Source organism: Syngnathoides biaculeatus, chromosome 14 (assembly GCF_019802595.1).
Source record: "Syngnathoides biaculeatus isolate LvHL_M chromosome 14, ASM1980259v1, whole genome shotgun sequence".
In the NCBI taxonomy this organism is placed as follows: domain Eukaryota; kingdom Metazoa; phylum Chordata; class Actinopteri; order Syngnathiformes; family Syngnathidae; genus Syngnathoides; species Syngnathoides biaculeatus.
The window spans coordinates 696090-712790 of NC_084653.1; the positions used below are offsets into that span (position 1 = coordinate 696090).

A 16701-nucleotide genomic window follows, 5' to 3' on the forward strand; every position below is an offset into this window, starting at 1 on the left:
GCAAGCAACGCCTGGTCACAACGACCTAATGAACTCAATCAAAGCACACCCACATAAACAGAACATTGATATGCATTTGTACCTTCATGAGAGCCGCAAGAAAGGAGTCAAAAACGTGCATGGGGCTCGAGAGCTGCGGGTTGGCCATCCCAGTGTAAAAGGATGCTTCTGCTAAATAATGAGCAAAGGGTCTGAATACCTATGAGTGTTATATTTCAGTTTTTCTTTTCTAATAATGGACAAAAATATCAATTCCATTTTTTTCAGTCACTCTGGGGTGCTGAGTGTGCAATAATGAGGGGGGGAAAAAAATGAACAAATGATGTGAGCAAATGACTGCAATTAAACAAGAAGTGAAACATTTAAGGCGGACTGAATACTTTCCATCCCGACAACAAATACAAATATTGGATCTCTGTTTTCTGTGACCGGACGCGGTTCACAAAGCGCCCCCCCTCTGGAGCCAGGCATGGAGAGAGGGCTCAAAGGCGAGCGCCTGGTGGCCGGGCCTGCACCCATGGGGCTTGGGCGGGGAGAGCTCGAAAGGCTAACATGGGTCCCCTTTTCCATGGGCTCACCACCTGCGAGAGAGGTGCCAAAGGGATCGGTGGAATGTGAGCTGGGCGGTAAGATGAAGGCAGAGACCTTGGCAATCCGGCAGCAGAACTAGCTCTAGGGACATGGAATATCACCTCAATGGTAAGGAAGAAGCCCGAAATGGTGCGTGAGGTTGAGAAGTTCCAACTAGATCTATTCGAACTCCCCTCTACCCACCACTTGGGCTCTGGTAACAGTCCTCTTGAGAGGAATTGGACTCTGTTCCACTCTGGAGTAGCCCACGGTAAGAGGCACCAAGCAAGTGTGGGTAAACTTATTAAGGGCTGAGGCAAAAGCCCTGGGGTGGGAGGAATTCGGTGAGGCCACGGGGGATGACTTCAAGATGGCTTCGAGAAAATTCTGGTCCACCGTCCGGTGTCTCAGGCGGAAGAAGCAGTACAATGTAAACACTGTGTATAGTGAGGATGGGGCACTGCCGATCTCAACTCGGGATGTTGTGAGTTGATGGGGAGAATACTTCGAAGACCTCCTCAATTCTACTGACAAAAGAAGCAGAGTCTAAGTTCTCTGAGGCAGGCTCTTGTTTCTCTGGGGTTGAGGTCACCGAGGTGGTTTGAAAGCTCCTTGGTAGCAGAGCCCTGGTGGTGGATGAGATTCGCTTGAGGTTCCTAAAGACTCTGGATGTTGTGGGCCTGTCCTGGTTGACACACCTGTAACATCCCGTGGACATCTGGGACAGTGCCTCTGGATTAGCAGATTGGGTTGGAGGCCCTCCTTTTTAAGAAACGGGAGTGGAGTGTGTGTTCTAACTCCACTAAATCCACTAACTAATCAGCTTTAAGGAGAGTCTTTTTGACAAAATCAAGCGTCCAATTAATGTTGCACATTTTTGGGATGTGGGAGGAAACCGGTGTAACCAGAGAAAACCCATGCAAGCACAGGGAAAAGGTGCCAACTCCATACAGGTGGGGCCCAGTATTGAACCCTGGACCTCAAAACTGTGAGGCCAACGCTTTCCAGCTGTGCCACTATGCTGCCAATTTAATAAGTTTCTTTCGGCTTGTCCCTTTCGGGGTCGCCACAGCGTGTCATCTCAGATGAACGCACATGTGTTTGGCACAATTTTTACGCCGGATGCCCTTCCTGACGCAACCCTTCTCAGGGAGTGGAGGCCCCAGTGGGATACGAACCCACAACCCCTGGTTTATCAAACCAGTGCTCTAACCACTGAGCTACAGGGCCTCAGAATGCTGCCAATTTAATAGGGTTTTATAATTTAATTTTATATCATCAATTTACAATACTGCATGTATTATATGTATAATATTTTATAATTAAAGATTTAACTAAATATGTCTCTTTGTCTCAAATATGCAAAGTACAAATATCATTTACATATTTTAAAAGTTCTGGTACCCACATAAAAATGCATGAAAATTCCTAGAGGGGAGCGAATCTTACTTTGCGGTTTTTCACTTTTCGCAAGTGGTTCTGGTCCCAATTAACAGTGAAAAACGAGGGATTTGACATTATGAGCAGCAATGTACAGTGTTGAGTATTTTGGACATTGCAATAAATTATACACATTTCTCAACAGTGTAGCAGAATAATCCATTGATTAATGTAAACAGTCCTGCAAAGGCGAGACGAATACTGTACTTAAAGTGTGGTTTGTGCATGATTTTAATTTCTGGTCTTGAGTCAATGGTGGCAGGTCCCAGTGAAGGATAATAAGAATGAGGGCAAAGCAGAGAGGAAGTTGAGCATCAAGACTGCCTGGTAGAAGAAACTCTTTGAGCCTGCTGGTTTTGCCCTGAAGTTTCTGCAGTCTCCTCCCTGATGGTAGCAATTTGAAGAGGCAAGGGGATGGGTGAGTGGGGTCCCCTGCGACGTGCACGTGAAGTCACATACTAAGAAAGCGTAATTGGTGCGTCGAGGGAAGTCTATGCTTTCCTATTAAAGCAACTGGCCCCACGACCCAACCTCGGACAAGCAGAAGAAAATGGATGGATGGATTTCCAATAAAAGCACACAAATGTCTGAAAGTATGGTATGACCTTGTCATCATCGGATACTTTATGTATATTTGTTATTAAAGAAAATCAATTTTAGAATAAGTCTGTAAATGCGAAATGTGGAAAAAGTGAAGAGGTGTGAATACTTTCTGGTGCCACCGCAATTCTTCTATCATACACACAATGTCAATTTACCTGATTGTTTCTTCACATGCACCAAATGGAAGAGTCCCAAACTCCTGCACTCCCACTTCACCTTCAAGAAGGCTGTCAAAGTCTGCCAAAATGCACAAAACCGTTGTTATTCAGTCATAGATGCCATTAATAATCATGGGTCAATTAAAATAGTACATTAAAAATGTTTTTTACACTTACAAAAAAAAGCATATATAAAAGAGCAAGAATATCATGCTTATACCTTTTAAAACTAGGAACAACACAAAAAGATTGATAAACAGAAACTGCAAGAACCAAAGAGATCCAACTGAGATCAAGAAGGTTGATGAAAGATAATTAAAAAATACTTTCAAAGACAACAAAGAAAATATAAAATATGAAAAATGACGAAAAATATTATCACAACAACAGAGCATCCAGGAGCAATGACAGTTCCTGTCACCGGCCACCCTGGTACGATTAATGGCGGCATGCCAACAAGAGACTGCAGGCATGTGAAACTTAAGAGTAGATGGTGATAGTCTTTGATCAAGGAGCTCCTACAAAAATGGCAAATGATGGAAATTGGGCACTCAGCACTAACCAAGTAATGAATACAACACCATGCATCAAACAACTTCTACCAATTGTTGTACAATCATCATTATTCTGCAAAAGGCCCTGCATGTCAGTCACATTGACATAAGATTCTATGTGGGAGGAGGAAGGGCCTTTCAAATCTCAGTGGACGGTGGTTTCAGGCAAGGGGGGATGATCTCGGCGGTCTGGAGTCCAACATTGACAATAGTGTTCACCCTATCCGTGAGACCTACCATTGCATTTAGGATAGCAGAGAATTACTTTTGCCTCGGCCTTGGTTTCAATGGGGCAGGGAGAGGCGAGCAAAATTTTAATTGCTAGCTCATCTTCATTTGTCATCTGCTCCTCCGATTTTTTGGATGGCCCTAAAAAGTCAGTCTGCCCCTTGTCTCGCCTTATCTCTTGTTCCTCCAATTGTTTGGGAAAAACTTTATAGTTTTTCTTTGAGTTGTGTCCACATTTATACTGTTTTCATTTTGGCCTGTTGAATGACATACACAGTTAAAAATGTTTGCAGCCAATACTTGAACTCATTGCCTATTTAGACAGATACCGTCTGCCTTTTAAAAATGTGTCCGCTGCCAAAAGCGGATAAATTGTCAATGAAACTCACAGACAGTGGAGTATCGAAGCACCCTGTGTGTATCATGACAGATGTCATAGTTGTGTGTTGATTGGCGATGTAAAGGATTTTATTTAGAAATATCAGACAGCGTGTTATTGGTAAAAACACAGGACTTGTGTTTTCTCACTGCAAAAATATTTCACATCTTTGACAGCTCCATAATTAACTATTATCGTTTGGGGTCCCAATGTTTTTCTTGTATGATTCAATTTCATACCTTTCAGTGATGGTGGGGGACGAACATTTTTGGCCAGGGTCTTGTAAAAGTGGCTCGAATCTATTTGTAAGTGTAACGTCAATATTTTGGCATTGACACTTTTTTACATTTTTTTGCTCTTCATTGTGACGACCGTGCATGGCCATTCACTCGGTGTTAGGTGGCCCGCAGCAGTGACCAGCCCGATTCCTTGGGAATCCTATGGTGTTGTGACCTTGCTTTCCTACATCCCATATCTTTGGGCTTTGCTTCCAAAGAATTCCATGATTGAGTCTACAGTGCACATCCGTTGTTGAGCTAAGGGGGTGTTTGTTAGCATACCTCTGCTCAACATTTTGAGACATTGGGAGTGTTTTCATTTCCCAACTGTCCATTCACATCCACATACACTTCAAGACGGTGGATCTTCATTTCTAGAATTGACACGATCTGCAGTAGTTCATTTTAATCCTCAATTGAAAAGGGGGGCGTCTTGACGGCTAATCTTGTTGCTAACACCAGGCTTGTGTTAATTAGCGTGAAGCTCATGTATGGTGAGCGGGTACTGGAAAATAGTGAAATATGACAACAACCTACAACTAGTTGAACGAGCACAAGAAACTGTCCAAAGATTGCGCAAAGATACACAAACTTTATTATGTAGGTGGATAAATACTATATTTGGCGATCAATTTTAGTGTTGGGTCGACAGAAACTGCATTCAGAAACAATGAGCTCACTAAAACTTCCTGTGTTCCACCATCCGTCGAATAATCCCAAAAAATCTGGTGAAATTGAACTAGCACAAGAAACAGTCCAAAAAGGGCACATTCATATTTTGGAAGATAGATATTATATGTAGCAAATGATTTAGCGTATGAAGGAACATTGCCACGCAAGAAACGTGAGGTGCGATCAAGGATGCCCTACCCGAAGCCTCGAAAACAAAGATAATCCCCTCTCAAAAATGTACAATAAACTCATAAGGCTAAAACGAAAATCAAAGTAAAAATCAGAGTAAAACATAAAAATGTAGAGGAGGAAAAACAGTACGAGATTTCTTCCGGACTCACCAAGTGTCGCGTGACTGGAATGGCGTCTGACGTCACTTCTCCACTAAGGAGGTGGAGCAGGACTAGACTGTTGGGCAGTGGACCAAGGTCCTCTTTTTTGAATAAAGTGTCTTTCATTTGGGAATCAAGGCCCAAGGTTTGGAGAAAGACTGGTGAAGAACAGACTGGTGAAGAACAGAACCCAATGTCCAATACACGTGTTGGTAAAGTCTGCTTTCTTAAACCCAAGGATACCGCAACAGTCTACCACAATGTTTTAGAAGATTCATGATTCGTTCTGCTGAGAATCTCTTTCAGGATCCACATTTCATCTTCCAGCAGAACCTGGTCCCTGCCGATTGCGCCAGAAGCACCCAAACCCCGTTTGTTGACCATGGTATCACAATGATTCACTGTTTAGCCAACTCCCTGGATCTAAATCCCATTGAGAATCTATGGGCTATAATCAAGAGCAAAATGAGGGACACCAGACCAAAAACCAAAGAAGAACTGACAGCAACCACCAAAGAAATCTGGATTTACATAACTCCCAGGCAACACCACACCCTGACTTGCTCAATGACCTGGCACATCAAATAGTGATTAAAGTAAAGGGATTCCGAAGGTTAAGGTTTAACATCATTTTGAAAGTGAACCTAATGTATTTTTTAGACAAAAAATGACAAGTGAATGGCGATTTCCTCACAGTGTTCAATTTTTTTAATTCCTTATTGTGGGTTTTGTGAGCTGGAAGCCCAAATTTTGTAAAAAATAAAATAAATATTTGAAATCGTTTACATTGTGGGCCTTGAATCGATAATTAATAAGTGGAATTATGGAAAAAAAACAAAAAAAGATCCACGGAATTCACATTTTTGGAAAGGGTCTCCATATGCATGTGTTAATTCATTCATAAAGTTACTGGAGGGCTAACATTAAATTTTAAAAAATGCTTTCTTATATGTATATCATCACAGATTTGGGTGTCTGGAATGTATCCCCTGCAATAAGAGTTAATTGTAATTACAATATTCCTCAGAATAATAGCAGTCCAAAGTGATTAACCAGATTAATCCACATTTTCCTTATATTTTTCACTGCCTACATGTCAAACAAGTCGATTCTCTCATAAAACCAACAAGACCCAGCATTGATGATATACACACTCTTAAGGCTATAATATTAGGCCATTTGTTGAAAGGGGTGTGTGAAAAAGAGGAATGCACAGAGCCTACAACTGAGTGTAGGGACTTTGAATGTTGGGACTATGACAGGAAAAGCACAGGAGTTGGTTGACATGATGATTAGGAGAAAGGTTGATATTCTGTGCATCCAAGAGAGCAGGTGGAAAGGTAGTAAGGCTAGAAGTTTGGGAGCAGGGTTTAAATTATTCTACCACGGAGTAGATGGGAAGAGAAATGGAGTAGGGGTTATTTTAAAGGAAGAGCTGGCTAAGAATGTCTTGGAGGTGAAAAGAGTATCAGATCAAGTGATGAGACTAAAATTTGAAATTGAGGGTGTTATGTATAATGTGGTTAGCGGCTATGCACCACAGGTAGGATGTGACCTAGAGTTGAAAGAGAAATTCTGGAAGGAACTAGATGAAGTAGTTCTGAGCATCCCAGACAGCGAGAGAGTTGTGATTGGTGCAGATTGTAATGGACATATTGGTAAAGGAAACAGGGGCGATGAAGAAGTGATGGGTAAGTACGGCATCCATGAAAGGAACTTTGAAGGGCAGATGGTGGTGGACTTTGCAAAAAGGATGGAGATGGCTGTAGTGAACACTTATTTCCAGAAGAGGGAGGAACATATAGTGACCTACAAGAGCGGAGGTAGAACCACGCAGGTAGATTATATTTTGTGCAGACGATGTAATCTGAAGGAGGTTACTGACTGTAAAGTAGTGGTAGGGGAGAGTGTAGCTCGACAGCATAGGATGGTAGTGTGTAGGATGACTCTGGTGGTGGGTAGGAAGATTAAGAAGACAAAGGTAGAGCAGAGAACCATGTGGTGGAAGCTGAGAAAGGAAGAATGTTGTGCGGCCTTCCGGAAAGAGGTGAGACAGGCTCTCGATGGACAACCGAAGCTCCCGGAAGACTGGACGACGACAGCCAAGGTGATCAGAGAGACAGGCAGGAGAGTACTTGGTGTGTCATCTGGTAGGAAAGGGGAGAAGGAGACTTGGTGGTGGAACCCCAAATACAGGGAGTCATACAAGGAAAGAGATTAGCGAAGAAGAAGTGGGATACTGAGAGGACTGAGGAGAGGCGAAAGGAGTACATCGAGATGCGACGTAGGGCAAAGGTAGAGGTGGCAAAGGCTAAACAAGAGGCATATGAAGACATGTACACCAGGTTGGACACGAAAGAAGGAGAAAAGGATCTCTACAGGTTGGCCAGACAGAGGGATAGAGATGGGAAGGATGTGCAGCAGGTAAGGGTGATTAAGGATAGAGATGGAAATGTGTTGACTGGTGCCGGTAGTGTACTAAATAGATGGAAAGAATACTTTGAGAAGTTGATGAATGAAGAAAATGAGAGAGAAGGAAGAGTTGAAGAGGCAAGAGTGAAGGACCAGGAAGTGGAAATGATTACTAAGGGGGAAGTCAGAAAGGCACTACAAAGGATGAAAAATGGAAAGGCAGTTGGTCCTGATGACATACCGGTAGAGGTATGGAAGCAATTTGGAGAGATGGCTGTGGAGTTTTTGACCAACTTATTCAACAGAATACTAGCGGGCGAAAAGATGCCTGAAGAATGGAGGAAAAGTGTTCTAGTTCCCATTTTTAAGAACAAAGGGGATGTTCAGAGCTGTGGGAACTATAGAGGAATAAAGTTGATGAGCCACACAATGAAGTTATGGGAAAGAGTAGTGGAGGCTAGACTCAGGACAGAAGTAAGTATCTGCGAGCAACAGTATGGTTTCATGCCTAGAAAGAGTACCACAGATGCATTATTTGCCTTGAGGATGCTCGTGGAAAAGTACAGAGAAGGTCAGAAGGAGCTACATTGTGTCTTTGTGGATCTAGAGAAAGCCTATGACAGAGTACCAAGAGAGGAACTGTGGTACTGCATGCGTAAGTCTGGTGTGGCAGAGAAGTATGTTAAAATAGTACAGGACATGTATGATGGCAGCAGAACAATGGTGAGGTGTGCCTTAGGTGTGACAGAGGAATTTAAGGTGGAGGTGGGACTGCATCAGGGATCAGCTCTGAGCCCCTTCCTGTTTGCAGTGGTAATGGATAGGCTGACAGATGAGGTTAGACTGGAATCCCCTTGGACCATGATGTTTGCAGATGATATTGTCATATGCAGTGAAAGCAGGGAGCATGCAGAGGAACAATTGGAAAGATGGAGACATGCACTGGAAAGAAGAGGAATGAAGATTAGCCGAAGTAAAACAGAATATATGTGCGTGAATGAGAAAAGTAGAGGGGGAAGAGTGAGGCTACAGGGAGAAGAGATAGCGAGGGTGGACGACTTCAAATACTTGGGGTCAACAATACAGAGCAATGGAGAGTGTGGTCAGGAAGTGAAGAAACGGGTCCAAGCAGGTTGGAACAGCTGGCGAAAGGTGTCTGGTGTGTTATGTGACAGAAGAGTGTCTGCTAGGATGAAGGGCAAAGTTTACAAAACAGTGGTGAGGCCGGCCATGATGTACGGATTAGAGACGGTGGCACTGAAGAAACAACAGGAAGCAGAACTGGAGGTGGCAGAAATGAAGATGTTGAGGTTCTCGCTCGGAGTGACCAGGTTGGATAGGATTAGAAATGAGCTCATTCGAGGGACAGCCAAAGCTGGATGTTTTGGAGACAAGATTCGAGAGAGCAGACTTCGATGGTTTGGACATGTTCAGAGGCGAGAGAGTGAGTATATTGGTAGAAGGATGCTGAGGATGGAGCTCCCAGGCAAAAGAGCGAGAGGAAGACCAAAGAGAAGGTTTATGGATGTGGTGAGGGAAGACATGAGGGCAGTTGGGGTTAGAGAGGAAGATGCAGGAGATAGGCTAAGATGGCAAAAGATGACACGCTGTGGCGACCCCTAACGGGACAAGCCGAAAGGAAAAGAAGAAGAAGAAGTTGAAAGGGGTGTGTGAAAAAAAAAAAAAGTCTACTGTTGACTTGAAAAACTCAAAACTATTTTGTACAAACTTGTTTGTTTCTGGTATTTAGCAATCCTTATAATGCTATTGTACAAAGGAATAGGTCATATGCAAAGTGGTCAAGAAAGTTGAGCAGATCGATAGTAAACAAGCCAGACTTTTCTTTGCCGAAGAAAAAAAAACTGTATACATCCAAAATAAAGCACATTGAATATTATCCTCTGCATATGCCTACCTGGAGGCTGCAGTGGCCAAGAATACTGCTGCCAATCCTGAAGAATGTAGGTAAAACGGACGGCCATGTTGATTGGCGGTAAAGGGTATATGGTACATCCCTAAAAAGAGGGAGAAAAATGAATTGTGACAACACTGGTGTGTTCATTACCTTAACTTTTTGTGTGAATATTTAGTGAGATTCATGTTAATTTTTTAAATTAAAGACCACCAAAGGGCTGATGTACCCACGTAACCTGGCCATGTTCGAAGATATAGTTCCCTTCAAATATTTTGACATGTGAAGTCTTGTTTTTGTTGTACACTAAAGACATTTGAGTTTCAGATCAAAAGAGGAATATGAGACAAAAGTTCAGAATTACATTTTATTTCATGGTATTTTGACGTGTTAAAGAAGTCAGGATAGAGCAACTTTTGTTTGAAGAGACCCCCATTTCAAGTGAGCAAAAGGGTCGAAACAGTATTTAATAAACTTAAAGTGAACATTTCGATGGAACAGTGGATGACTGGTTCGAACATCTGCCTCACAGTTCTCAGGAGCGGAGCTGCAATCACAGCCCCACCTGTGTAGAGTTTGTGTGTCCTTATGCCTCCGTAGGTTTTTTTCCGGGGATGCCAGTTTCCTCCCAAGCCACAAAAACATGCATGGTAGGTAAATTGAAGAATCTGAATTGTCTGGAGCTATGAATTTGTTGGTTTACATGTGCTCTGTGATTGGTTGGCTACCACGTTCACGTTGTACCCCGGCTCCTGCCCACAGATAGCTGGGATAGGCTCCTGCAACTCTTGTGAGGTTAAGGGGCTGAGATGATGGATGAATGGATGGATGGATGGATTAAAAGCACTTAATATTGGGTGGCATTACCCTTACTTGCAAAAACTGCATTAAGATGACCCATCAAACCAATGGCTGAACCCGACTGTTGCATTCTTCATTGGAAATGTTTTTGTAGGCCTTTAGTGCATCCTCTTTAATTTCTTGTTTCTGAGGGGTTTCTCCTTTCAGTCTGCTTGCTGTTCTTGAAGTGTAAGGCCTTCTACTCGCCAATTGGGTTTGCCTCTTTCATTATTGTCAGTGTCTAGTTTACGCCTGAAGCTAACATGAACGGAGCACTGCTAACATTTGCCAAAATAAATCAACGAGATTGAGAATAAACGCCCAGATTCACCCCTTAAATATTCTCAGTCTTCCAAAACACAAGCAACATAGTGTTACGTGTGAATTTAGACGAAAATCCCATTTGCTCAAACCAGCAAAATGTGACAAAGCACACACACATATTGTTATACAACACAAATAAAACAGCTAACAAAAAATAGAAGTTGAAAGACCTAGTAGTCGAGCTAAACAACGAATAGTCAAAGTTGAACGAATGTTCCCAAACAGGCCAATGTTCTCTCCAGCGAATATTCCAAGTGAAGGAATGTTCCAGAAATGTCCAAAGATTAAAGACAGAAGAATCAAACATCATACAGCTTTACACTCTGGAAAGTGCATCAGCACAAACAACTGTCTCGACCTTTAATGTGCTTGATCACAAAATTGAATCCTTGAAAACTCAAATTCCACCTCATAAGTCCCTCATTTTTGTTCTTAATTTTGTGAAGAAAAGTTAAGGGATTGTGATCAGTAAAGACTTCAATTGGAAATGTTGTAGTACCTAAGTACACTTCAAAATGCTGCAAAGCCAAAAAAAGACTCAATCTCCTTTTCAATGGTCGAAGAATTTCTTTGGTGTTTAACAAATTTTTTGGAAATGTAGCACACCGGATGATCAAGACCTAAGTCATCTTGTTGCATCAGCACACCACCTGCACCTACATCACTTGCATCAATTTGCAATATAAATGCTTTCTCAAAGTTTGGTGCCTGTAACACTGGAGAATTCATGAGTATGGCTTTGACCCTTTCAAATCCAGCTTGACAAATGCCATCCCACCGAAATCCAACCATTTTCCCCAAAAGGTTAGTAAGTGGAAACACAACGTCAGAGAAATTTAGGCAAAATTTCCTGTAATAGCCTGCCATGCCCAGGAATCTCATGAGCATTGTGCAACTGGGAAACATACAATAACCTCCACCTTAGCACCAACTGGATGGACGATGCTGTGCCGTACAATATGTCCCAAGAATTCAACTTGGGCCTTTTGGGATTTTGGTTTTTTACTTTTTCAAATGCAGCTTGACAACTGTTATTCCAGTGAAATCTAACCCTTTTCCCCAAAAGGTTAGTAAGTGGAGAGACTACGTCAGAGAAATTTAGGCAAAATTTCCTATGAAAACCTGCTTTCTGGTGAGCTGACAAATGTGCCAATTTCTCATCAAGGTGAGCTAACATCACAATTGCGGAAATTTGGTGAAGCATTATCACTCAAATCATCAAAGCGTTGGCCTCACAGTTCTGAGGACTCGTGTCCTAACACGGCTCCGCCTATGTGGAGTTTGTATGTTCTCCCCGTGCCTGCGCGGGTTTTCTCCGGGCACTCTGGTTTCCTCCCACATCCCAAAAACATGCAACATTAATTGGACACTCTAAATTGCACCTAAGTGTGATTGTGAGTGTAGCGGTTTGTCTCAATGTGCCCTGCAATTGGCTGCCAACCAGTTCAGGGTGTACTCTGCCTTGACAGCTGGAATAGGCTCCAGCACTCCCCGCGACCCTCGTGAAGATAAGCGGGAAAGAAAAAGGATGGATGGATCATCAAACTTGACATCGCTAACATCATCATCAAGTTGTCATTGACATTTGCATCATCATGATCAACTGTACAATCAGTAACTGATGAGGAGTGTTATAGCAATACAACTGACTTGTTTGGTTTCAACCCCATCATGATATTTCATAATCATGTTCAAATGGAGTCAGGATAATTAGTCTATGTCATAAACCTTTTTGTTTATTAGATATGGACCCTGAGAGGAAGGAGGAAGAGGGAAGCTCCAGGGAGAAGAGATAGCGAGGGTGCACAACTTCAAATAATTGGGGTCAAAAATACAGAGCAATGGTGAGTGTGGTAAGCAAGTAAAGAAATGGGTCCAAGTGGGATGGAACAGTTGGCGGAAGGTGTCTGATGTTCTATGTGACACAAGAGTATCCACTAGGATGAAGGGCAAAGCTTATAAAACAGTGGTGAGGCCGGCTATGATATACGGATAAGAGATGGTGGCTCTGAAGAAATTACTGGAAGCAGAACTGGAGGTAGCAGGAATGAAGATGCTGAGGTTTTTGCTTGGTGTAAACAGGTTGGATAGGATTAGAAATGAGCTCATTAGAGGGACAGCCAAAGGTTGATGTTTTGGAGACAAGGTTAGAGAGATCAGACTTAGATGGTTTGGACATGTTCAGAGACTAGAGAGTGAGTATATTGTAGAAGGGTGCTGAGGATGGAGCTGCCAGGCAAAAGAGCGAGAGGAAGACCAAAGAAAAGGCTGATGGATGTTGTGAGGGAGGACATGAGGACAGTGGATGTTAGAGAGGAGTATGCACGAGATAGACTTAGATGGAAAAAGATGACGCGGTGTGGCGAGCCCTAACGGGAGAAGCCGAGAGAAAAAAAAGAAGAAGAAGAAGTCGGTGCTGCGCTGGTATGACATTCAAAACAAAAGAACAACAAAGTAACAAGAACAAACAATAAGAGACATTTGTGTTTATAGGAACTATTCCTTCTAAGAGTCACAGATGTGCAAGATGCAAAGTCTTCATTTAGAACAGGTAATAGATAAGTGTGTGTGTAAACGTCCCACATTTTGTTAAGCTTGTACAGAGTGCCTTTCCCCTTTTGCGGTTCCCGTTATAGACTAGTGAATTGACAATTGTGAAAAGGGAGCAGTTTAAAGTGATGAATTGTACGATAGTCAACAAAACATATTACTAACACTAATACTGATTGGACCAGCACGAAGAGAGTGTGATTCCCAACAATGGCACAAGGTACAAAATAGTAGGTTGGCTGATCAAGAATTTAATGATTTAATTGCCAGAGGGAAAAAAAGTGTTCGAATGCCTGAAGATCTGTAGTGCTTTCCCGACGGAAGGAGCTGGAAGAGCTGGTGGCCAGGATATGGAGGATCCGAAAGGACCCTGCCCGTTCTGGACCGAGCTCACGTTGCGTGCAAGTCTTCAGGAGTGGGTAGAGTGGTACCGACAATTCGTTCAGCAGTTTTGATTGTCCGTTGCGCTTGGAGTTTGTCCTTTTTTGTGGCGGCCCCAAACCAGACTGTGATGGAGGTACACAGTACTGATTGGATGACGGCTGTGTAAAACTGTCTCACCAGCTCTTGTGATAGGACTGGTTTCCTCAGAAGCCTGCAAGTAGTACATCCTGTGCTGGGGTTTTTTGATGATGGAGTTGATATTCCGTCTCCCGCCTAAAGTCCTAAGAGACTGTAATTCCCAAGAACTTGAAGGTCTTGATGGCTAACAGAAGACAGTTAAGACAGTCAGGGGCAGCCATCTTGAATATTGCCTCCTGAAGTCCATAGACATCTCTACAGTTTATAGAGTGTTCAACGCCAGATTGTGTTGACCACACCAAAGCTCCAGTCTTGCCACTTCTTGTCGATATGCAGACTTGTCGCAGTCTTTGATGAGGCCGATGACCGTGGTGTCATCTACGAACTTTAGGAGTTTGACAGTCGGATGCCAAGAGGTGCAGTCGTTTGTGTAAAGCAAGAAGAGCAGAGGGGAGAGAACACAACCTAGGGGTGCCCCGGTGACGATAATGCACATGGATGAGGTGGTGTCCCCGAGCCTCACTTGCTGTGTCCTGCCCATTAGGAAGTTGCAGATCTACCGGGAGATGGAAGACGAGACGCTGAGCTGGAGAAGTTTGAAGGAGAGGAGTTCAGAGATGATGATGTTAAACGCAGAGCTGAAGTCCACGAACAGGATCCTTGCATCGGTACCTTTGCTGTCAAGATGTTTAAGAATAAAATGCAGACCCATGTTGACGGCATCATCCACAGACCTGTTAGCTTGATAGGCAAACTACAGTGGGTCCAGCTGAGGACCTGTGACACTCTTGAGGTAGTACAGCACAAGGTGCTCAAAGGACTTTATGACCACAGATGTCAAGGCAATAGGCCTGTAGTCATTAAGATCTGAGACTGCTGCTTTTTGGGGGACCGGTATCATGGTGGAACGTTTGAAGCAGGTTGGTACCTCACACTGTTCTTGAGACCAGTTCAAGTTCTTTGTGAAGACAGGAGCAAGTTGGTCTGCACAGACTTTGAGGCCGGATGGGGACACAAAGTCTGGGCCTGGCACTTTGTTGATCTTCTGTTGTTTGAAGAGCTGTCTAATTTCCCTTTCATGGATGTTAAACAGTGGAGCGGAAGGTGGTGCAGCTTGGTGGGTGCGTGGAGTGGAAATGTCTATTTCGACTCCGCAGTAAAAGTTATTTAGGTCGTCGACTAACCCGCTCTGTTTTCTACCTGCAATGAATAAATTAATTATGATGAATGAATGTTATGTCATGATACGAAATTGTACTATGAAATTGGAGATCCTCTCCTGGATCACTGCATACATAAAAGCAAAGAAAAAAACAAGGAATAAAAAAAAATACAAATAAAAATGTGTGAAATGGAATGTTTAAAGTATTGCTCAGGATATTGAACTCCCCATCACTTTGCATTAATTGTACGGCTCGAGGAAATCAACTTCAGAGTGGTGATGGCTCTTGGAAAAATAAAAAAAAATTTGTCTGTTGGTTCTTGATTTGCGCATATGTGCCACCTTCTAGATAGCAGGAGCACAAACGGTTGATAACTGGTGTGTGTCCTTAATGTTCTGGGCTCTGCTGAGACTCCAAGGGGAATAAATCTCTCCCATAGCGGGGAAAGGGCAGCCAACGATTTTCTGTGCTTTGATCATCCTCTGAACCTTTGCTCTGTCAGCCGCAGTTCAGCTCCCATACCAAATGGAGACACAGTATGGCAGCAGGCTCTCGACGGATGAGCAGTAGAAGACCTGCCGCATTTTTGAGTTTAGGTTGCTTTTCCTGAGGACTCTAAGAAAGTGGAGACCCTGTTGAACCTTCTTGACGACCGCTGTGATGTTGTCTGTCCAGGATAGTTCCTCAGAAATCAGGACTCCCAAGAACTCGAATAGGCGGACTCTCTCCACCCGCTCGCCGTTGATGAAAAGTGGAGTCCATTTCAGTTCTGTTCCTCCTGAAGGCCATAATGTTCTCAAAAAGTGCTCAGTCTTACTGAACCAGGTTGTGAGCTTCTGGAACTCCTCTCTGTAGGGCAGGGGTGTCAGACTAACAGGCCACGTCGTAGTTATGGTTTCTGTCAGAGAGCGATTATGACTGAAACTATGAAAATCTTTAATTGATCCATCATGTTCACACATTAAATTTATTAACTAGTTTTGGAATAAAAAAAAAAAAAAAGAAAAAAAAAAAATCAAGGGTAATGGGTTTTTCAACTATTGTTGATGTTTGGTATCACAAAAATGCTTGCAATATATCAAGCTCATCATTTATGATATGAGAATTTGAAATTTTATTTCAAATTTTAACAAAAATCATAGAAGTTGATACACATGATTTGCCTTCGTGGGCCACATAAAATCATGTGGCAGGCCGCATTTGGCCCCCAGGGCTTGAGTTTGACACCTGTGCTGTCGGGTGTCTCGTTTCCCATTGATATCAGACTCACCATTGTTGTGTCATCAGCGAATTTGAGAAAGTTATTTTGTGGACTGGGCTGCAGTCGAAAGTGTAGAACCAGTATGAGTTGGGGGCTTAACACGCAGCCCTGTGGTGAGCCGGTGTACGGGTGTCAGAAAGGTGGGAGCTGATTTTCACACTCTACGGTCTGCTGGTTAAAAAAATCCTTGATCTTGGTTAATGTGAGAGGCGGAAGGTCTAATATGTATGATTTAATCATGACAATGTCTGGAATGATTCTGTGTTAAATCTTGAGCAATAATCCACAAAGTGCACCCTAGCGTAGCTCTGCAGTTATTCTAAGTGACATTGCGTGTAGAGCTATGCTGATAGCATACTCCATTGATCTACTCACCTGGTATGCGAACTGGTGAGAGTTGAAGTTGTGGGGGAGGCAGACTTTGATTTACTTGAGGACCAGCCTCTCGAAGCACGTCACAATGACAGGTGTGAGTACAACAGTGTAATAGGCATTGAGACTAC

General features: G+C 43.0%; 1 protein-coding gene across 8 annotated transcripts in view; it reads right to left on the reverse strand.

Annotated features, from left to right (window-relative positions):
• Window positions 1-16701, reverse strand: part of rab3gap1 (RAB3 GTPase activating protein subunit 1) — a 230181-nt gene that overhangs the window by 163402 nt on the left and 50078 nt on the right. For all 8 annotated transcript variants that reach the window (XR_009798163.1, XM_061841834.1, XM_061841830.1 and 5 more), the window contains 2 exons: window positions 9542-9641; window positions 2769-2850 (listed from right to left, as the gene is read on the reverse strand). Coding sequence is in view for 7 of the 8 variants with exons in the window: in XM_061841834.1 (XP_061697818.1) it covers window positions 2769-2850; window positions 9542-9641 (182 nt within the window). In the remaining variant the exon portion in view is untranslated. The remainder of the gene's footprint in view (window positions 1-2768; window positions 2851-9541; window positions 9642-16701) is intronic.